At 52.9% G+C, this 21,403-nt stretch overlaps 2 protein-coding genes across 5 annotated transcripts; both read right to left on the bottom strand.

The window, feature by feature from the left end:
* Positions 1-48: 48 nt before the first annotated feature.
* Positions 49-8,051, bottom strand: CRELD1 (cysteine rich with EGF like domains 1; the record flags this gene model as incomplete). Of its 2 annotated transcripts, XM_079932839.1 has the most annotated exons (11): positions 49-688; positions 1,484-1,618; positions 1,822-1,917; positions 2,115-2,198; positions 3,096-3,191; positions 3,276-3,452; positions 4,093-4,184; positions 4,486-4,596; positions 6,953-7,035; positions 7,272-7,464; positions 7,997-8,051. In XM_079932839.1, the coding sequence occupies 10 exons, from the start codon at positions 7,443-7,445 to the stop codon at positions 474-476; spliced, it is 1,263 nt and encodes a 420-aa protein (XP_079788965.1). In that variant the 3' UTR covers positions 49-473. The 2 variants fall into 2 exon arrangements, with proteins under 2 accessions (XP_079788965.1, XP_079788964.1); XM_079932838.1 differs by lacking the exon at positions 7,997-8,051 and having other exon boundaries at positions 7,272-7,481.
* IL17RC (interleukin 17 receptor C) lies at positions 8,050-21,118 on the bottom strand (the record flags this gene model as incomplete). Of its 3 annotated transcripts, XM_079932840.1 has the most annotated exons (19): positions 8,050-8,934; positions 9,030-9,068; positions 9,185-9,280; positions 11,230-11,278; positions 11,803-11,862; positions 12,130-12,251; positions 12,409-12,454; positions 13,365-13,448; positions 13,544-13,725; positions 13,807-13,861; positions 16,040-16,099; positions 16,324-16,463; positions 18,012-18,056; positions 18,387-18,498; positions 19,574-19,683; positions 19,775-19,849; positions 20,121-20,273; positions 20,469-20,490; positions 20,783-21,118. In XM_079932840.1, the coding sequence occupies 19 exons, from the start codon at positions 21,077-21,079 to the stop codon at positions 8,315-8,317; spliced, it is 2,367 nt and encodes a 788-aa protein (XP_079788966.1). In that variant the 3' UTR covers positions 8,050-8,314. The 3 variants fall into 3 exon arrangements, with proteins under 3 accessions (XP_079788966.1, XP_079788968.1, XP_079788967.1); XM_079932842.1 differs by lacking the exon at positions 18,012-18,056 and having other exon boundaries at positions 13,398-13,448; positions 20,783-21,095; XM_079932841.1 differs by lacking the exon at positions 20,783-21,118 and having other exon boundaries at positions 13,398-13,448; positions 20,469-20,640.
* Between the last annotated feature and the right edge of the window lie 285 nt (positions 21,119-21,403).

Raw genomic sequence — 21,403 nt, 5'->3', positions numbered from 1 at the left:
TGGGTGGGGGCAGGTAGTAAGACAAGCGTCTCCATTTTCCAAGACCTTTCTTTATTTCCTGAGATGAATAAATAAATCAGTGGCTGAGGGGCAAGGGGGTGAGGACAGAACAGGAGCTGACAGCATGCAGCTGGCAGGAGGGGGTTGTGAAGGGACACCCTCCCCCCACATCCTGGGCAGGGGCCAAAGCTCACGAGCAGCCACAACGAGGAGACACTTTTTAAAAAAATTCACAGCACTGTGAAGCCTGACCAGTGCCCCAAGGCCCAGATCTCATGGCACCCACCTATAGGGCTACTTTTTCACCCAAGGGCCTCAGCTGCCCAGGCCCAGGTGTCTGCGCTGCTCCATAAGGTGGGTAGGGCGTGCTTACCGCACTCAAAAATAAAGCAAGTGCCTCAAGTGTCCAGGTGGGAGAGTCCCGACCTTGGGGGCAGCCTGGGCAGGAGGAGATGCTGCAGGTGTGGCAGGGATTATCTGCCCTTGATGAAGCCCTCCAGCACACGGTCACTGCGCTCTGACAACCAGTAGCCGGTCATGGCTGCCACAGCCCCAATGAAGATAGCGGTGAAGACCAAGTCACCCTTGGCGGCCAGCGTAGCCAGTGCACAGATGATGACACCGAAGAACATCTGCTGCAGCACCACCAGCTCGTCCTCTGTCATCTCCGAGAAGAAGCCTGCTGACTCTGGGCAAGAGAAGCGCCCGTCACTCATCCCCTGTTCCTGGAGCCTCCCACACACCTGATCATCACTGCCACACGCCTGCCTGGCACGCCAGCACACAGTGTCATTTACTGCTGAGAACAACTCCAAGACGGGCATTTATTATCCCTGTCTTACTAGATGGGAAACTGAGGCGCAGAGAGGTGAAGAGGTTTGCCCAAGGCCACGTGGGAGAGTTGGGTCAGAGCATGTGTACTAGCCCCACTGCAGAGCCAGAGTGCCTGGATATGACGCCCAGCTCTGCCACCTGCTTGCCATGGGGCCCTGGACAAGTTTTTTCATCTCTCTGCGTCCCTGCTTCCACTATGCAAGATGGGGATGAGAACAACAGCTACAGCACTGGATTTGTTTTAGGGGTGAAATAAGTTAATACATGCAATATGCCTGGGACAGCGTGTGACACACAGGAACTGTGGAAGTGGTCACCGTCGTCACCACTGTGACTGTCCTTCGTCTCATCACCCCCACGGCCTACAAGAGCCCTCGGGCGGGGCAAGGGCAGATGAAGAAAGAGGCTCGGCGGGCACAGAATGATATGACACCAAGTCCAATTTCCTTTCTACCCTGGGAGGTGTGAGGTCACCAAAAGCCACCCTGGGGGTCAGAGGTGGGGTTCGGGTCCCAGTGCAGCCTCATGAGGGCTGGGTGGCAGTGCAGGTGGGCCAGGGCCTGCAGCTGCCTGAAGGAGGGGCTTGCCTGCCCTCCCCCTGGATAAGGACCTCCCCTCCCCAGGTTTCTGGGGCCGAGCTGGGGCTCACCTGGGATCTGCTCCTTCACACAGATGCCCTCGATCTGTTTGTAGCCCTCAGCACAGACACAGCGGTAACTGCCCTCGGTGTTCTCGCACTGCTCGTTCTCTCCTGGACACACCGCCATCTCACACTCGTCCACGTCTTGACGGAGGCCAAGGAGAGGTCAGAGCCCTGACCGCCAGGGTCCCACAGGCAGCACCCCTGACTCTGGTCTCACTCACATCCTGACACCTGCTCTGTGCTGACGCAGGCAACATTCCACCCTTCCTTCCCACGCCCTGTCCACATTTCAGCCCCTGTCAATTTGTGGTGGATGAGACGCTCCCAGGTGGCAGGACACTCACCGAGACACTTGGAGCCCACCTGCTGGTAGCCAGGGCTACACTTCTTACAGCGGCCAGGCCCTGCCCCCATGCAGCCCAGGCAGGCCTTGGCACAGTCTGGAGAAGGGAGAGGACAGACAAGGGTGCGAGCTGCCCGTATGCCTGGAGGAAGCCCTGCTCCAGAAGAGGCCTAGGGCAGGGGGTGGGGTGGGGGGCGGTGCCAGCACCTGGGAACGCGGCGGTTTTGGGGGAAAGGCGTGGAGCAGTTCCTTCTACCCTCCCCACACCCCTACCCCGCAGGAGCGGACACTTACCTCGGCACTCATAGGAGCCCTCCGTGTTCACGCAGAACTGGTGGGCTCCACAGCTGGCTCGCTCTGTGCCACACTCATCAATGTCTGCAAAGAGGCCGGTAGGGTGGGGACTTCAATCCCTATTTCACTAACAGGGAAGCTGAGGCCAGGGTTGTTGGGAATGGACTTGCCCAGGCTTAAACAGTGTGGCTGATACTGCAGGCTGTCCACCAACACAGATGCAGAGGTGCAGCTGGACTCAGGGCTGTCGAGCTAGAGACTGTGTTTTTCAATCTGCCTTGCAGCTAAGTGTGGCCTTGTGATTCAGTTCTGGCCAACGTGTTGTAAACAGAAGTGATGTGCTCCACTTTTCACTTGGCCTTAATACAACAGACTTGGATCCTCCGTGCACTTTCTTCTCTTTCGCACTTCCTGGATACCAGGTCATGATACATAGAGGTGACCGTGATCCAGCCTCAACACCCAAGGGGATGACTGTCCAGTAAGACAGGATGAATCTAGGTCTTTAATGACTATGACAAGCAGAGCTTTTCTGCCAGTCTGGACCACTGGCTTCCAGATTGTGATATGAGATGAAAATAAACCTCTAAATTCATTAAGCCACAGTCTTTGGGGATCTTTCTGTTACAGCAGCTTAGCTTTTACCCTCGTCTCGAACACAGGTTTCCTGACCCCAAGTTCAGTATGCTCATTCTTCGGGTTAACCCTTCTTCAATTTTCGAGACTTGACCCAAGTGACACCTCCTCCAAGGCGGCTTCCCTGATTCCCCACTACCACTGAATTGGAAGAGAGACATTTCTCACTGTACAACGATCAGTCTATACTGTAAGCGCCTGGTTACTTTTCTGCCTTCCCAACCAGGCTGATATCTCTATGAAGATGGGGACTGGACTGGTCTAGCCCAGAGATGTGTGTGTTGATGGGGGACCAAGCCCAAGACCTTGCCCACCCCTCCAGACCTAGGGCAGGGTCCCACTCACCTACACACTTGAGGTGATGCAGGGCCCAGCCCTTCTTGCACTGTAAACAGTTTGATTCCTCAGGTCCTGAGCAGCGGGCACAGGGGCCAAAACAAGCTGGGTAGAATGGGGGAAGTATGAGGGTGGGCAGGCAGGTACCCCACACGCCCCTGCCCAAGGCCACGCCTCTTGACTACCTACCCGAACATACCAGATGGCTGGCATTGCGCTGTGCCTCAAAGTAGCCGAGGCCACACTGGCCACAGGCCTCACCCCCATAGCCGGCTTGGCAGTCACAGTGCCCGCTGCCCCCTCGAGTTCCTTCCCCTTCACACTGCCCGTAGCCACCGCAGGGCCGCTCCGCACCCCCAGGACAGGCTGTGGGCAGACACCAAACCAGGTGGGATCATAAATACAACCTTGTACGTACAGAATATTTTCCCCGTATTAGTAAGCATTTTTGGAGAGGAAACAATTTTAACGACATCATAATATTTTGTCATAAAACTGTATGAAATTTACTTAACCAACACCCCATTGTGGAACAGTTAGGTTATTTACAAATCTTATTTACAAATCTTTTCTTTGTTGCTAGCTCTTTGTATCTGCAGCTTTGAGAGAGATTTTTCTAAAAGGGGCTGGTAGTTAAGTTCAGCTCCTGCCTCAGGACTGTGTGTAGAAAAAGGTGGTGACAACAGGGCCTTCAGCAGCACCTGCCCGTCCCTAGGAAGGTCACCTTAGTCCAGACATGGGAAATGCCTGGTGAGGGGGGGCATTTCTTAAATACATGACAGAAACCATGGCCGCATCTGACTCAGTCTAACCCCATATCCTTGTTCAGAGCCGTTCCCCATGGATTTGTGCATCTCACCAGCCCTGTGAGGCAGGCGAGAACAGACGTCCAGAGAAGTGATATGAGCAGCCTGAGCTCACACAGCCAGCCAGGGGCCGAGCCAGGACTGGATCCCTGGCCCCAGCAGTCCCCTTCCATCCCCCAAGAGGAACTTGAAAAACTCACGAAGGCAGGAGGGCCCAAAGGTGCCTGAGGGGCAGCAGAGCTTCAGGGAATCTGAGCAGAGCCACTGGAAGAGGTCTGGGGCTTCCTGCTGCCTGAGGCGGAGGGATGGTGAGGGGGCTGAGACAGTGTCAGAGGTGCTGCCATCTCCCGCAACCTCCCACAGGATCTGTGATACAGCCCGTCTTGGGCGTAAGACCCATAAGGCTGCCCTTTCCCCGTCTGACAGAGGGGCAGTCTGCAGCTCAGAGTGAGAGCTTGGGCCCCCCAGCAAGTCCTCAGCACACCTGGTTTTGGAGGAAGGAGCTGAATGAGGACACAGCCCCTAGCTCGCCACCCTCTGCTTTACCAGCCAGCCCTGCCTGAGCCCCTCCCAGGAAGGCCCCTGCTACTCACTTGTGAAACCACCAGCTCTCCACCAGCTCCTCACTCAGCTCCAGCAGGCGGTGGCACTCGAAGTCCGACTTGCTGCACACGCCCTCGAGTACATCTACCAGGCGGGTCTCACTGACCAGACAGGGATGGGTGGTAGGAACACACTCCAGCCCACCCACCACCCTCTTTACAATCTCCCCCCTCCCCACCTCATGCCAGATAATGTCAAAGGCCAGAGGCCACAATGGAAGGGGTACTGGTTTGGGGAGACCTGGGTTCCAATCTAGTAGTGTGACCTTGGGCAAGTAACTTAACCTCTCCTGAACGTGTTTTCTCATCTGTAAAATGGGGACAATGGCTCTCCTCTAGGTTGGCTGGAAGATAGCTCAGTCCCTGCATCTGTACAACAGAATATAATACCCTTGCTGGGTAGATGTGGTTAAAAATATATAACAAGTGTTAGCAAGGATGTGGAGAAACTAGAACCCTCCTACATTGCACGTGGGAATGAAAAACGGTGCAGCCGCTGTAGAAAACAGTTTGGCAGTTCCTCCATAAATTAAACATGGAATCACGACATGACTCAGTAATTCCACTCCTGGATACATACCCAAGAAAATGCAAAACAGGTGTTCAAACTTGTACACAAATGTTCATAGCAATACTATACACAGTAGCCAAATGGTAGAAACAACCCAAATGTCCATCAGCTGATAAACGGACAAACAAATGTGATCTATTCATACAATGGAAGATTACTAAGCCTTAAAAAGGAATGAAGTACTGATATTTGTTACATGATGGACGAACCTTGAAAACATTATGCTAAGTGAAAGAAGCCGGACATAAAAGGCCATATTGTATGATTCCAACAGAATCAGCAAATCCATAGAGATGGAAAACAGATTAGTGGTTGCTAAGGGCTGGGAGGAGGGAGAATGAAGAGTGACTGCTCAATAGGGATGGAGTTTCTTTTGGGGGGGATGAAATCAGTCTGGAACTAGATAATGGCAATTAGTTGCAAAACCTGAATATACTGACTATCTCTAATGGTAAATTTTATGTTATTGCATTCTACCACAATAAAAATTTTTTTTAAAATACATTTACACATAAAATGTATTATATTATATATTTAAAGGGTCTGGCACAGTGCCTGGCATATAGGAGGTGACTTAAAACAAAACAAAAAAACAGTAACCATTATAGAGCTAGAAGTGCCCTTAGGGTTATTTTGGTCAATCCCCTCATTCCCAAATGAGGCAACTAAGCCCCACTGAGGGAAAGGAAAATGACCACTGTTATGTAATAACGAAACTTTTATTTCTAGGACGTATCATAGTTTAATCCTTACCACGATCCTATGAAATAGGATTGGCATTAATACTCCCGTTTTACAGATAAGGAAATTGAGGATCAGAGAGGTGACCCTAAGGTACAAAGGGTCAGAAATGACAACCTGGTCTAATTCCAGTTTGACATTGAAAAGCTAGAGGGCCTAGGACTCAGGCCTCTCCTCTCAATAAAATCTCATCTTGTCCCCTGGCTTTATACACTGACTATATGCTGATAACTGTCAAATTCATGTTTCCAGCCCTGCTTCTACCCTGAACTCCTGACTCCTAAATCTAACTCTACTTGACTGTTTAACAGACATCTCAGCCCAACATGTTCAATGAGAACGTCTGATTCCAGACCCGTTTCTCCCATCTCGGAAGACAGTCCCACGATTCACCCAGTTGCTCAGGCCCAAAACCCAGTGAGCACCTTTTATTCTACTTTTTCTCTCACACCCCATAATGATTCCATCATCATGTCCTATCAGTCTATCTGCAAAATATACCCAGAATCTGACCCCTTCTCACCAGGTCCACCACTACCGTCACGCCTAGACTGTGCACTAGCCTCCCAACTGGTCTTCCTGCTCCTCCACCTTGGCCCCCTATAGTCTGTTAGTGTAAGTGACCTTTTATAGGTACAAATAATACCACATCACTTTCCTGCTCCAAACCTTCCAATGACTTCCCGCTACACTCAGAACGAAATCTGAATGCCTTTCTGCGGCCTTCAAGACTCTCTGCCTTCACCTTCCACCACTCTCCCTTCTGCTCACTCCAAATCCAGCCACTTCTCAAATACACCAAGCTCAGACCCGCTCTGTCCAAAACCCTTCCCCGACTGTCGCACAGTTTGCTTCTGCACCTCAGGTCTCTGTTCGAATGTCATACCTTGAATGCCATGTCTCCCACCATTCTGCTTTACTCTTCTTCACCTGATAAGACATTATTTACTTACTTATTCACTGTTTCCTCTACTAGAATAGAAGCTCCTTGAAGAAAGAATTCTGCTTGGCTTGTTTAGTGCTCTCCTATAGATATTCAGTGACATTTGTTGAATAAGTGCTCCCCAAGTGTCTCCAGGCTTCCACCAGCAGAGCACAGATTGGGATGTTAGATATACAAATCCACCCCTCCAGCCTCTTCCTCACCTGTCCTTGTATTTGGACAACTTCTCTTCCTCCCAGGCAGTGTTTCCACCTCCAAAGTTATCCCGGATGGTTCTCTCCAGGCCCTGGAAATGGAGAAAACTAGTCATAGCTAAGTACAGTGTCTGGCACATTCTAGCACTTATATTTCACTGACCAGGAAACTGAGGCACAGAGAGGCACCTACCCAAGGCCATACGACCAGTAAGTAACCAAGCTGGGACACTTGAGTCTATGCAGACTTGTATGCCAGAGCTCCCAGCTCTCAACCCCTGTGCTAATAGTAGCTAGCCCCCTCCTCTTACACTGCTGGTGCACCCACCTTGTTGAAACTGTCGACCAGTCCCCGGCAGGTATGACATGGATGGGGCTCAGTGGGGGAAGAAGACTTGAGAGGCGGAGAAAGCTGGACCCAGACCGGGCCTGGGAGACCAAGGAAGAGGCTCAGGCCCCAGAGCAGAGCTGGGGCTAGGCCCCTCGGGGCCCGTGGGGCCATCTTTTCCCAGGCTGGGGACCTGTAGACACAGGACATGGGGAGGGTTCGCTGGAGGAGCCAAGTGGGAAAGAAAAGCGTGGGTTCTGAGGTGCCGCGGGTCTGGGAGCCCAGATCTGTGTTATAAGAAAAGAAGGTCTAGACTGGGGTAAGGCAGAGGGAGGGGAAATAGTTGGGGAAAGGAGCCTATTCTGCAATTCCTGGACGGGAACAAGTTATCCTCGTCACCGCAGGGGGAGGTGGCCTGGATCCTCATCAAGGGGGTAGGAGTCAGCCCATTGTTTTAGGGTCGGGATATGGTTCTTAGGGGCTGGATCAGCGGAATTAAGGAGAATGGATCAGATTTCTAAATACTGCGGGAGAAGACGTCGGATGGACGGTCTTGGGGGGAGGAGTCCGGAACCCCGGTCTTGGGGAGGGGGAGAGGAGCCCGGATCCGGATACGAAGAGAAGGGGTCAGGTTCGGGGTCTGCAGACTGCAAACGCACGGCCCCCGAGCGGGCAAGGAAGGATCCAGACCCACGAAGGCCGCGGAGGAGGAAGAGACAACCCACCGAGCCCGCGGACGCCACAGGCTCAGCCTCCTCAACGCCGCCGCCGCCGCCGCCGCCGCCGCCGCCGCCGGCTGCGTAAGACGTGCGCCCTCCGCCGGCTCTGCAGTCCGGAGGGCGGAGCCCGCGCCACAGCCAATGGTAGCAGGCCATGTGCCATTGCGTCACCCCACGCCAGCCAACCAGAGGCGTCGCCGTCCTGCACCTGTCCGGGTGTTAAAGGGCCGCGGGGATACCAGATACGGGGACAGTTCGGCCCAGCGGCGGGGGCACTGAGACACACGTGGGAGACACGGGTAGAAAAATAGCGTCTGCCTTTATTCAAGTCCTGTCCTCTGCCTCAGGCCCCATCCCGCGTCCCGTCCCCGGGGCCCGGAAGCAGCTGTCCAGGGCGGGCTGCAGGGCCCGGGATACCTGCTCCGCTCTCTCCGCGAGCCGCCAGGGGTGGGGGGCTGCGGGCCCCTGCAGGGTCCCCAGGAACTCGGGCATCTGTGAGGGCAGTGAGAAGACCGGCACGCTGCGGAACAGGGCGGGCACGGCGTCCGGGGACAGCAGTCTGTCGAAGTAGGCCCCGACGTAGCGGCCGGGCGCCCGACCCTGCAAGAAGTCTGGCAGCAAGCAGCTGAGCGAGGCGGCGAAGGCGTCGTGCGGGCCGTGAGCCCCGGGCGCCGACGTCGCGTCCTGCAGCCATTCGCGGCACAGCGCCACGGCCCCGGGCGAGAAGAGCAGGACCACCACGCCGCCCTCCTGCAGGGTCTGGCGCCGCTGCGCGTGGAACCAGGCCAGGGGCCCCTGCGCACTCAGTTCGCGGCGGCTCCACAGGTCCACGGCCACGCGCAGCGGCAGCTGGAACAGCGCCGAAGCCAGGGCGCCCACCAGGCGCTCGAAGCCAGCGTCGTCGGCGGAGTAGAGGAGCAGAGCCGCGCGGCTCCTGGCGGCCGCTGTGCAAAAGAACACAGCAGGAGCGGAGACGTGAGCTGGCCCGAGGCCCGGCCCTCTGGGGGCCGCCCCCCGCCCGGCGCTGGCTCACACTCACCCCCCGCGCGGACGTCCTCCTTCAAGAGCCTCAGCCACCCTGTGAGAGGAGAGGAGCGGAGGCAGCCGGTGAGCCCAGCCGCCGCCTTCTCCTAGCCAGCTCCCAGGTCCACTGGAGTCCTGCCCCTGGGGAATGGGGAGCCGGGAAGCGCTCACCTTTCACGTGGTTCTTTTTGAGGAGGAGGAGAAGGAAAAGCACAGCGGCCAAGAGTAAGCAGGCCATCCAGACCAGGGCCCAGCGCCGGTGGATGTCTAGGAGACCCAGGGGAGAAGGCAGGCTTGTTAGAGACCCCCACTTCACGAAGGAGAAAAACGAGGCTCAGAGAAATGAAGAGATTTGCCTGACGTCCACAGCTCACAGGGTCAGTGTATGAACATAGATCCATTTACTTGGGTGACCTTGGATAAGTGACTTCCCCTTCTGCCTCAGTTCACCTCTGTAAAATTGGGATAACAATAATATCTACTTCACAGGATTGCTATGAGGACTATATGTATTAATACACATAAAGCACTGAACAGGGTGCTGGGCATATTAAGTGCTCAAATGTCAGCTAAGATTATTGACTCCTAAGGGACTTCCCTGGTGGTCCAGTGGCTAAGGCACCCTGATCCCAATGCAGGGGGCCTGGCTTGGATCCCTGATCAGGAAACTAGATCCCACATGCCCAACTAAGAGTTCACATTCTGCAACTAAAGATCCCGCATGCCACAGTGAAGATCCCACGTGCCACGACTAAGATCCAGCGCAGCCAAACACATAAATAAATAAATGTTTTTTAAAAAAAGATTATTGCCCCCTAAGCCTAGGGTTGCTGGACCCTTGACCTCACTCTCTTGGATGACTGCAAGAGCCTTCTAACTGGTATTTCTGATTCTTTTATGCCTCTAATTCATTACAACATGGCAGCCCCAGAGATCTTTTTTTTTTTTCAATAAATGTATTTATTTATTTTTGGCTGCGTTGGGCCTTTGTTGCTGCATGCAGGCTTTCTCTAGTTGCGGCGTGCAGGGGGCTACTCTTCATTGCGGTGTGCGGGCTTCTCGTTGCGGTGGCTTCTCGTTGCGGAGCATGGGCTCTACGTGTGTGCACTTCAGTTGTTGTGCAGGCTCAGTACTTGTGGCGCACGGGCTTAGTTGCCCCGCGGCATGTGGGATCTTCCCGGACCAGGGCTCGAACCCGTGTCCCCTGCATTGGCTGGCGGATTCTTAACCACTGTGCCACCAGGGAAGCCCCCAAATTTGTATTTTAAAAAGATCTCTGGGGGGACTTCCCTGGTGGCACAGTGGTTAAGAATCCGCCAGCCAATGCAGGGGACACGGGTTCGAGCCCTGGTCCGGGAAGATCCCACATGCCGCGGGGCAACTAAGCCCGTGCGCCACAAGTACTGAGCCTGTGCTCTAGAGTCCACAAGCCATAACTACTGAGCCTGCATGCCACAACTACTGAAGCCCTCGCTCCTCGAGCCTGTGCTCTGCAACAAGAGAAGCCACCACAATGAGAAGCCCGCACACCTCAATGAAGAGTAGCCCCCGCTTGCCACAGCTGAGAAAGCCCACACGCAGCAGCAACAAAGACCCAATGCAGCCAAAAATAAATAAATAAAAAATAGATAAATTTATTTAAAAAAATACAAATTTGATTATAGCCTTTTGGGAAGCTCCTGCTACTCTTAACATAAAATCCAAATTGCTTACATCGGCTCCCAAGGCCCTACATGGCCCTTGCATCCTAATCTCATGACAGAGGCCTATCTCTCAAGACCCTCCAGCCACATTGGCTACCTTGGAGTTCCTCAAAAAAGCACCCCAGAGTCTTCACAAAAATGCATCTCTTCCCCCTTCATCTAGCTCAGCCTTCAGAGTTCACCTCCAACCTTTCCCCTGAACTAGGTCAGGTCCCCATTATATGCATTCAGGGCTTTGGACACTTTTATAGTGAATGCTTCAATAGCCCACACTTCCTAAATGATTGTTTAGCTAATGTCTTTCTAGCTTCTATGGCTGGCATGGAGACAGAGAACGTGTCTCTTTGGTGATGCTGGGATCCCTGCAAGCGCCCCTTGTGGTGTTTGAATTAATGAAGCAATGACCCTCTGATTGAAAGGCTAAGGCCATTGTGTATGCTCCCCCCAGGAATGGTCCCTGTCAAGATTCCAGCTCCTGGTACAGAGAAGAAGGGCAGTTCTTGTAATACTCACACTTTTCCATGGGGCAGGCCCACAGTGCTCCCAGGTCATCGTCCCACAGCTGTAAGACACAAACAAAACCAAATCCAGAGCCCCCAGCTTGGTATTCAACACCCATCAAGTGTGGTCCCAAATTTCCAGCCTCAGCTTTGCATGTTTCACACACACACACACAGCAGCGGCAAGCTGCTCTGCCTTTGCTTATGCTGTGCCTATTTCCTGGACTGTACCTTGCTACTGGTGCCAGATTGGGCCCACATGAAAAGACCCTCCCTGGAACCCAAAACTTAGCACATTGGTTATTAGCTGTCTTAACCCAATGGTTATCTCTTTGCTGGTTTCTTCAGCCATGAGCAACTTGGGGACAGGAACTATGCTTCTTCAACTCTTAGCTTCCCTGGGGCTGGACACAAAATAAGCACACACAGATGGTGGGTGGATGCTAGAGGGGCAATGAGGAGGCCCCTGCCCCTGAAGAGTGACAGTTTTCCTGCTAGGCACAGGAAGAGGTAGAAGAGGTTGAAGACAGGGTTTGAGGCCTGTTGCCTTTGGGCATTGGGGAGGGCCCTCCTGCCACCTACTCACCTGAAGACACTGGCCTGACTGCACATCTTGTAGTAACGGCCCTCCAAGACGAGCTGCCCTCTGCCAAGCCAAGGGATGGGTGCTGTCACCTAGAGGCACCACACCTAGGAGGCCACCAGGCTACAGCTGGGCAGAATAGTAGGGGGGAGGGTCTGGGAGACTTTTCAGAGGCCACTGAGAACAAGGCCCAGGTCTGAGTTACCCCTACATTCCCAGAGACCAGCACAGGGCCTGGCACAGAGGAGGGGAAATTGAATAGTGAAAATTTGAGGCCAGGTTTGAAGTGGAGCTGGAAAGGGACATGAAGGAGGGTCCCCCATCTCTCACCGTGGACGCCCTGCTAAGCAGTGGAGTGCAGCCACTGGGTTCCAAGGCGCAGAGTGATCTGTTGTCCTGGGGGCCTCGTGTCTCCACGAGCAGCATGTCATCCTTGAGGGGCCCCAGGGAGTCTGGAAAGGGTGAGAGCCCACTCTGAGTGAGACCCAACCTGGTTGAGGGCTGCCACTCCCCTGCCCCATGCCTGACTTTCACCCCCAGGAGCTGGCACCTCCAGGGTCCACCCCTATTGCAGTGGCCCTGCCCCAGCCTCCCCCAGGTCCCACTCACCAGCCCACAAGCACTCTTGTAGCTCCCGCTTCTCCCAGGTGCTCACCTGCTCAGAAGGGGCCAGGGTTAGGGGCACGAGGAAAAGCAAAAGCTGAAGCCAGAAAAACCGGAAGAGAAGGGACAGACAAGGGGAGGCCTGTCAGGTTGGGGGGTGGGGTCTGGACTCTGGACTTGACCTTAGGCAGAACTGGGTTCAAGGCTGAGTAATTAGGAATCACTCCATCTTTCTCAGCCTCAGCCTTGTGAGGTCATCTGTGCCGTAATTTAACTCTTTTCAGTTCTGACAGAACACTTTATACACTCCCTTCTCACCTAACTACCTTCTCAAAGAGGCTTCATCTGACTGCCTCTCTTGAAATTGCAACTCCAACCCTCCTTTATCCTTCCCCACCTTTTCCTATAGTATTTATATACAATTTTAACATACTGTATAATTTACTTATTATGCCTATGGTCTGCCTTTTTCCATTACAACATGAACTCTTTAAGGGTGGGAACATTTATTGGTTTTATTCACTGACATATCTATTCCAAGAGCCTAAAACAGTGCCTGAAACATAATGGCTCAATAAATCTGGAATTAATATTTTTATAACTACCCTTTGAAGTTATAAAGCAACCCATTTCTACAGGTAGCGAAATAGGATAATTATAGCAATAATCAAAGCAGTTACCATTTATTGAGAATTTAGTTTGTGCCCGTTGCTAAGATGAAGCATTGTTTAATCTTCATAACCACTCTATGAAGTATTCAATAGTTACTATTATCATCCCCATTAAACAGATGAGGAGACTGATGTTCAGAGAGGTGAAGTGCCCTGGGTCCCGCGCCATGCACCGGTAAATAAGTAGTGGAACCCCTAAAGAGGAAGCTGGTAACCACTTTGCTCCAGCGACCCAAGGATAAAGTGGATTCAGAAGACAGTGACTGTCTGGGAGTCCGCGGAGGTCCTGACCCCAAGCCTGGCTCTCTGGTGCCCCTTTCTTGCCTGGACACAGATGTTGGGGTGGCCTTTCAGCAATGGGAACTCAAGAGCCTTCTGTGGAAAGAGGGTAATGGGTGGGGTCATTAAATTTGGGCCCCTAGGTTCCCCTTCCTTCCCCAACCCCGGGAACCTCCTGCCGCCTCGCTTACATTCACAGTGACATTCTCTCGGGGCAGCGGTGGGACCAGCGGCTGGCAGGGGCCCCCATCCGGTGCCTGCCAACACAGTGTGGCCTCAGCGGGTAGTGAGCACGGCGCGTCAAGCCGCCAGGCCCGCGGGGGCAGCAGCTGCAGCCGGGCGGCACGCCAAAGGTTCCGGTGTGCACGGGGGTCTGCAGGGAGAGGGTCTGGTTACTGCGTGCCACCAGGTCCCGCCCGCACCGCTCCCGCCCTGGCAGAGCCGGTCCACTCACCCTCCCTAAAGGGGCAGATGCTGGTCCTGACAGAGTCGGGCTCTAGACGCCACACCTAGAAAGGAAACGGGGCTCCACAGGTCAGTTCAACCCAGCCAGCACTCTGCTAAGCCCTGGGGATGCATTCACTCAGCCCATACAGTCAGTGCTCCTTGGCCCTCCGTATTCGCTGTTCTGCATCCTCGGATCAAAAATACTCCGGGAAAAAAAATTCCAGAAAGTTGCAAAAAGCAAAACTTGGATTTGCCTGCAGGAAACTGTTTACATAGCATTTACATTGTATTAGTTACTATAAGCAATCTAGAAATGATTTCAAGTATACAGGAGTATGTGAGTAGGTTATGTGTAAACACTACACCATTTTATATTATATAAAGGACTTGAGCATCTGCACATTTTGGTATCCACAGAGATCCTGGAACTAATCCCTCTGGGATACTGGATATGGAAGGAGGATGTATTTCACCAACCTATGCCCAAGTCTTTTTGCCCTTTACAAGGGCCTAGAATTGCACACATTTATTCTTCCAGCAAGCCCTATGCCAACATCTGGCAACATCTTCACTCGACAAATTTTTAATGAGTACTTACTACGTGTCTTAGCACTGTGGCAGGCGTAGGGACTTTTAACAATTAAATCCACAATCACTTTGTGAGAACCTACTTAGCACAGGTTCTCAGCACAGCGTTAAGGACACGTCCATTTATTCATTTTTTCTTCCAATAGACTTTTTTTTTTTTTTTTTGGTTGCGTTGGGTCTTCATTGTTGCATGCGGGCTTTCTCTAGTTGAGGTGAACAGGGGCAACTCTTCATTGTGGTGCACGGGCTTCTCGTTGCGGTGGCTTCTCTTGTTGCCGAGCATGGGCTCTAGGCACACAGGCTTCAGTAGCTGCGGCTCGCGGGCTCTAGAGCACAGGCTCAGTAGTTGTGGCACACGGGCTTGGTTGCTCCATGGCGTGTGGGATCTTCCCGGACCAGAGATCGAACCCGTGTCCCCTGCATTGGCAGGCGGATTCTTAACCACTGTGCCACCAGGGAAGTACCCAATAGACTTTTTAAGTGCACCCATTCTTGGCTTAGCCCTAAAGCACTAGGGATAATAAATTAATTTATACAACAAATGTATAAGAGCACCTACTACGTAGCAGGCATTGGGCTTGGCAGTGAGGACATTTATATCACAGCAAACATTTCATGAGTGTCTGTTATATGTCCTATCACTGTGCTAGGCAGTAGAGTTTCACTCATTCACTCATTCATTCACTTAACAAACTTAATTAGCACCCACTACATACCAGTTATTATGCAAGGCTCTGGAGAAATTACTAAATTAGAATAGATATCATTTCCTTGCCTTCAAGGAAATTACAAATTCACAGTTGTAGTAAGGATAAGACATGTATACAAATTAATAAATAAATCACTCATTTATTGAGGATTTGTGGTATGCAAGAAGAGACAGGTGCCCAAATAAGAAAACAAGTGATAAATGATAAATAGAAAAGAAAAGACAGAAATGCAAGAAGATTTGGAGACAGAAGAGGCCAGGAGGTTGGGCAAAAGCTTTGGGAAAGAGGTGACTGGAAGGATTGAGGTGTATGGAAAAGAAGGATTGGGGTGTATAGAAAAGAAGTGAGGGCATTTCAGGTAGTGGGAATGAGAGACATTAATGTCAGAGGTAAAACAGATGGGACCTGATGACCAATTAAATGTATAATCAGAAGGAGAATATATTATTATAACATATATAAGCTGGAAGTGGCACACTTCCTTATAACAGCCCTGTGAGGCTGGTACTGTTTATTCCCATTTTACTGATAGGAAACAGGCTCAGAGAGGTGAAGTGACTTGTCCAAGGTCACACAGCTAGCAAATGGCAAGTCAGGATTCAAATAAGTCTGACTTCACAGCGCACGCTCTACTCTCCAGGGGAGCACAAAGAAGGAATTGGAGGAGTAGTGGAAGCCTTCAAGGGGGAGATGACATCTGAAGGGGGCCTTGAAGCACAAGTAGAAGTGCTGGGGATAGAGGATCACAAAGAGCATTCAGGGCATGTACAAGCAGAAAACATAGGACAGCAAAGTGCAAGGCAGGGCCAGTCCCCCTAGGGAGCCACAGTTTCCATCTCAGAGAGGAGTGTGGAGGGTGGGGAGACCAGGAAGGTGAGGGCCAACCGTCTCACCAGTTCCCTAATCCCTGTCCCCGGGCACCCAGCTGGACTCTGCTCCTACCTGAATACAGAGGCAGGGAACCAGGTCTGTGTGGTTCAAGGTAATGGTCTGCGGCCCAGTCTGTGGGAGAAGCAGAAGGAGAGAAGTTGAAGAAGATGAGGAAGAGGAAGGCTGGAAGCCGAAGTTAAGGACACCGGGCAGGCAGCCGTTCCCCCACCAATGTTCCTCGCTTTGGGCGTGGGTGGCTGTGTCCTTTTCAAAGGTGCCCTATGATAATGCACTTGCAACTTCAGCACAAGCATCGGCCTGCAGTGGGAATGGACCTGGGGAGGGAGAGGCCTCACCAGGTTTCTGTGCCACCAGGGTTTTGCAGGGCCCGGAACCTGGTTCCAGTACAGGGAGAGGCCAAAGCGCTGATCCTCAGGGATGTCCACCACCAGGTGCACGTCATTGCCATCTGCAGTCACGTTGAGCACGGGCAGGGCTGCGGAGGAAGCAAAGAGAGAGACTTCCTTCACCTCTTCTGTACACCCAAGCCTGGGTCACATCCACCCACTGCCCCTTTGGAGTTTCCTTCAAAGCCCTTAGACTAGGAGGCCCCTGGAGGGCAGAGCCTGTGTCTCCATGTCAGACCAGACTTCAGCCACAGCCCAGGACTGAACCCATGTAGGCCCCAGTATGGGGTCTGGAGAGGGCTCTTCTTCTTGCTTCTCCCTCTGCAGCCAGAAGTACCTGTAACCACTGTAAAATAAATCATTCTCCTCTGCTCAGAACCTTCTGATGGCCCCCACATCACCCCAGAGTAAAAGCCAGAGTCATTACAGTGGCTTGCAAGTCCCTCCCCAGTATGGCTGCTGTGAACACTCTAACCTCGTTTCCTAGCACTCTTGTCCTTAATTAACCTGCTGCAGACACACTGTCCTCCTTACTAATACTTAAAAACACTAGACACACTCCTGCGTCAGGCCCTTTGCACTGGCTATTCCCTTCACATGGAACCCTCTTCCCTCAGATACCCCATGGCTCCTCCCTCACCTCCTTCAGGTCTTTTGCTCACTGACCACTCCAACTCCCAACCTCTCTATCCCCCTTCCCTGAAATTTCTCCATAGCACTAATAACCATCTAACTTATTGCATATTTCACATCTCCATGTGTTTATCGTGTCCTCCATCACCCCCACCCTGACCCTGACTCCCAGCTAGAACATCAGCTCTGTGAAGGCAGGGATTTTTGTCAGTTGTTTTTTTTTTTTTTTAATTGGTTTGTCTCCAGTGCCTAGGGCTATTCCTTGAGCAGGGTAATGACTCAATAAATATCTGCTGAATAAGTGAATCAGTGTCTACCAAATGAATAAAGACATGAAATCCATGATGTGTATCTGTATCCTCAAACCTCTGGTGCTGAGTAGTCTTTAATGAATTACCAAAGAGGCATCAAGCTTAAGTTTAAGAACCCAAATAGAAAATGAAGTTGAAATCTTTTGAGTTCAAAAGCATCACAGTGTTTCTATCTCGATGTGGCTGGTAGTTATGCAAGTGTATACATATGTAAAAATTAATTGAACTGGACATTAAAATTGGTGCACTTTACACACTCTTCTGTATGTATGTTATACCATGATAAAAAAGAAAATACAAAACAAAAATATGAACAAAACAAAGTCCAAATAGTACATGAGAAAAATCATCAGAACCTTGAGTTTCTTAGCCCTTATTTTATGATTTAATATTATTTTTATTTTAATATATGGGGGCGGGGTGCACCGTAATCTTGACAATGTTTTGGGCCACTAGATGTTCCTGGTACTAATAAATATTTGTTCTAAGAAGTGAGAGATTCACCTTTATATTCTAAATGCCTGGCACTGAGTAAGAGCTACCGCAGTTCTTTTGTGATAAATGAATGAATGAATAAATGAGCTCTGTGAGCCTCTGGGATGTGGCAGCCAGACCTGAAGTTCACTCCAAGGGTTCCTCACACTCCAGACCCACCCTCACCCTCCTCCCAGCCCTGCTGGCCCTAGCTCCTACCCCAGCAGCTCTGAATGCTGTCCCGGACTTCAAGACCCCTGCAGTCTGGGGAGAGATCACAGAAAAGCCTCTAGTGGGGTTGGGGGCAAAGAAAGAATGGGGGCAATCCGACCCATGGGGAGCCCTGGGAAGGGCTCCCTGTCCCCTCAATACCACCCATATATATTCCAGTGCCCAAAGCACCTTCCCCAGACACTGGGAAGCAACGTCACCTGGGGAGAGGAGGCATGAGGGACTGACTATGGGCAGCTGGGAGTGAGAGTGCCTGAGAGCGGCCGGGACGAGGAAGGGGGTTAAAGCAGAAGGGCAGTGGCCGGTGGGGAGAGAGACTAAGGGGCCAGCACTCGGGGCCCCTCAGGCTGTGGGGCCACTTACCAGGCAGCTGCTGTGTGAGATTGAGTTCCTTCTGGTACCGGGGCTGAGTGTAGGACCAGATTCGCACCTCAGCCCCCAGGGCAGCCTCGAAGCACTCAAATACTACAGAGCCCTGTGAGGAGAGGGTGACGGAAGGCTGGTGGTATAGGGCTCAGAATTGAGGCTCCTCTCCATGGTCTGCTCCACTCACCCTCTGCCCTATTCCCAACCAATGACTATTCATACTGTATGGCCCCCAATTCTGCTGCGAACATGTCCTCAAAGGCCTCCAGTTCTAAAGCACACAGCCTCAGGAGGGGTGGCAGCAGGGCCAGGATTAGTGCCCCCACTCTATTAGTCCTTGCCTCATCCCTGCTGTTCCAGGTCACGTGCCAAAGCTAAGGTGATCAGAGACCCCAGACCCCAGCACAAATGTGGGAGGCCCCCCCCACAGAAGTCGTTCTCACTCCCAGTGCCTCAGTGGGCCTCATGATTGCCCTGTGAGGGGGACCAGCAGGTGATCTCCCATTATTTTCCAGGTAAGACGATATAGACTGGGGGCTGGGGACAGGAGGGAAGTCAAAGTTTGAGTGACTTGGCCCAAGTGGAGATACATGTCCCAACCATGAGCAGCCCCCTGAGGCTGGGAGAAGCTCCGCGGGGGGACAGACATGGTACATGTGGGGCGGCCACGGACAGTATGGCAGGGAATCCGGAAAAGTGGATTCAGCCCACAGACCTCCCGTCTGCAAGCCTCAGCTTCTCTATCTGGAGCATGAGGGCAATAATAATGTCTAGTTCATGGGGGTAGTTTTGAGGATTACAAAAGAAAGGAAAAATTAAACTTTCTGAGACTCTTCCATGTTGGGTATTATACCAGGTGTTTTATACATATCAACTCATTTTACTCTCACAACAGCTATGTGAGATAGGACTATTCTTTTTTTTTTGGCCACACTGGGTGGCCTGTGGGATCTTAGCTCCCCAACCAAGGATCGAACCCGGGCCCTCGGCAGTGAAAGCGCAGAATTCCAACCACTGGACCACCAGGGAACTCCCGAGGTAGGACTGTTCTTTTTCCCACTTTACGGACAGGAAAACTGAGGCATAAAGGACTGAAAGAACTTGCTCACAGCCCTGCTAGAATCAGGACCTAAAGAGATAATGCACGTGAAAACCCTTCATAAATTCATTATTATTTCGCATACCACAGACTGACCAGGCTGCACGAGGGCAGCAGGCACTCGCACCTCCAGTAGGACGCAGCGGGCAGTAGGGTAGGCCTGGAAGGAGAGCACGACGTGGGCCTGGAGAGAGGCTGTGAGCAACAGGGCAAGGGGTCGGTCAGGCTCAGGGGCCCTGGGCAAGGCTCTGGCGAGGGGCAGTTGGGCCAGCCGGCTTCTCCTCACCGTTCCTAGGCTCCTCAATCGCTGGGTCCTCTGCAATTCCAAACATCTCTTCATCTTCAGGCTCTTCCCAGTACCCTGGAATGACCCGAGAGCAAGGCTCAGATCTAGCCCCAGCTCTGGTTTTGGGTTCCTTCCAGGAAGCTCAGTGCTAGGAAGCAGAGGCCAGGCTTGGGGCCGGGGGTGTGGGCGGGGAGACCAGTGTGACCTGGGGGTTCCGTTGGCCAGTGTCCTCCAGGAGAATACTGAGGATGCCCCATGCTTCCTGACAGACACCCTCCCTGGTCTTCGTGCCCACTCCAGACACACTCACATGCACCAATGCCCAGTCATGGGATGACAGGCTCACCATGCACAGCCAAGTGGACATCCACACGCACACAGAGGTCACAGTCGGTATCCTTGTAGCACCTTAGCACCAGCTCTGTCTGCAGGCCTGTGGGCACCAGCACGGGGCCTGGGGCAGACACGAGGCTCCCAGGCAGGCAGAGCACATCACCATCTGTGTGTGAAGGGTGGGGTGGGAGCTGAAGCTTCTCAGACCCAGAATCTGGTTGCACCTGACAACCCCAGAGGGCCAAGGAGCTTTGGGCTCTTCCTGGGCTGAGGGTAGGTGGTGAGGGCATGGGACTGAACAGCTCCCCTCCCTTCTGCCCACCTGGGAAGATCTTTCCTTTCTAAAAATAGGGCTACTTACCCCAGAGGTGGCAGGAAAGGCCCTGGGAAGGAGGTAAAGACAAGTTAGAGTTTATGCGTCCAAATGTAACCACCTTTTCCTGAGGCCCCCCCACCCGCCTACCTCTTTCTAGGGTTCCCTTTTCCAAGTCCCTCCCAGAAGAGCTCAGGCCCAGCTCTTGCCCCCTCCCCATTCTTCTCTTACCCCATCAGCACCCGACAGACCAGCCAGGGCAGTTCTGACGGTGATGGCAGCGGCAGGAGCCAGGCTAGGGCCTCAATGGCCGCAGACCGAGCCCTGAGCCTTCCTCAACACTCCTACAGTCCCAGACTCACCGGAGAGCAGCGGGCAGTGTCCTGAGGCCCCGCAACCCTCTCTAGAGAGAGGACCACAGGGTTTCGGCCCAGTGCCAAGGACAGAAAGAACCAGGGCACAGGCATCTTCCAGGTGCCAGGCAGCACCCAGGCCTGAGGCCCTGTCCTGCCCGCCCCCCGAAGGGGGGCTGACACCACACCTCTTCTCCCACTCAGCTGCGTGCCTGCGGGCAGGAGGGGCCGGAAGCCCTCCCCAGTCTCGGGGTCCCGGCGCTGGGCCGCTTGCGCACGCCCTCTCCCAGGAGTCGTGACTCCCATCCAGTCCCTGCCAGAGTGCTTTCGTTTTGGCTCCTGGCAGGCAGCCGGCTGTTCCCGCCCCGCCCGGCCCCTCCCACCAACACCAGGCCTGGGAGCCAGCAGCCTGGACCTGAGTGGTGGCCTCACTCCCTCCCTCTTTTCCTCTCCTCCTCTTCCCCTTCTCCTCCTTCTCTGCTGACACCTGGCTGGGAGGGGCCCCTGGAGAGGGTGGTGGCCTAATGGCTGAGTGAGGGAGCTCTTACTCACTCTGGGAGTCCCTAAGGAGGAAGGCTCCATTGAGACAACCAAGGCCTTAGGCAATCCTGGGGCATTTGCACTTCCCAC

Source organism: Stenella coeruleoalba, assembly GCF_951394435.1.
Source record: "Stenella coeruleoalba genome assembly, chromosome: 10".
NCBI classification, from domain to species: Eukaryota; Metazoa; Chordata; class Mammalia; order Artiodactyla; family Delphinidae; genus Stenella; species Stenella coeruleoalba.
This window is presented reverse-complemented; position numbering and strand designations above follow the sequence as displayed.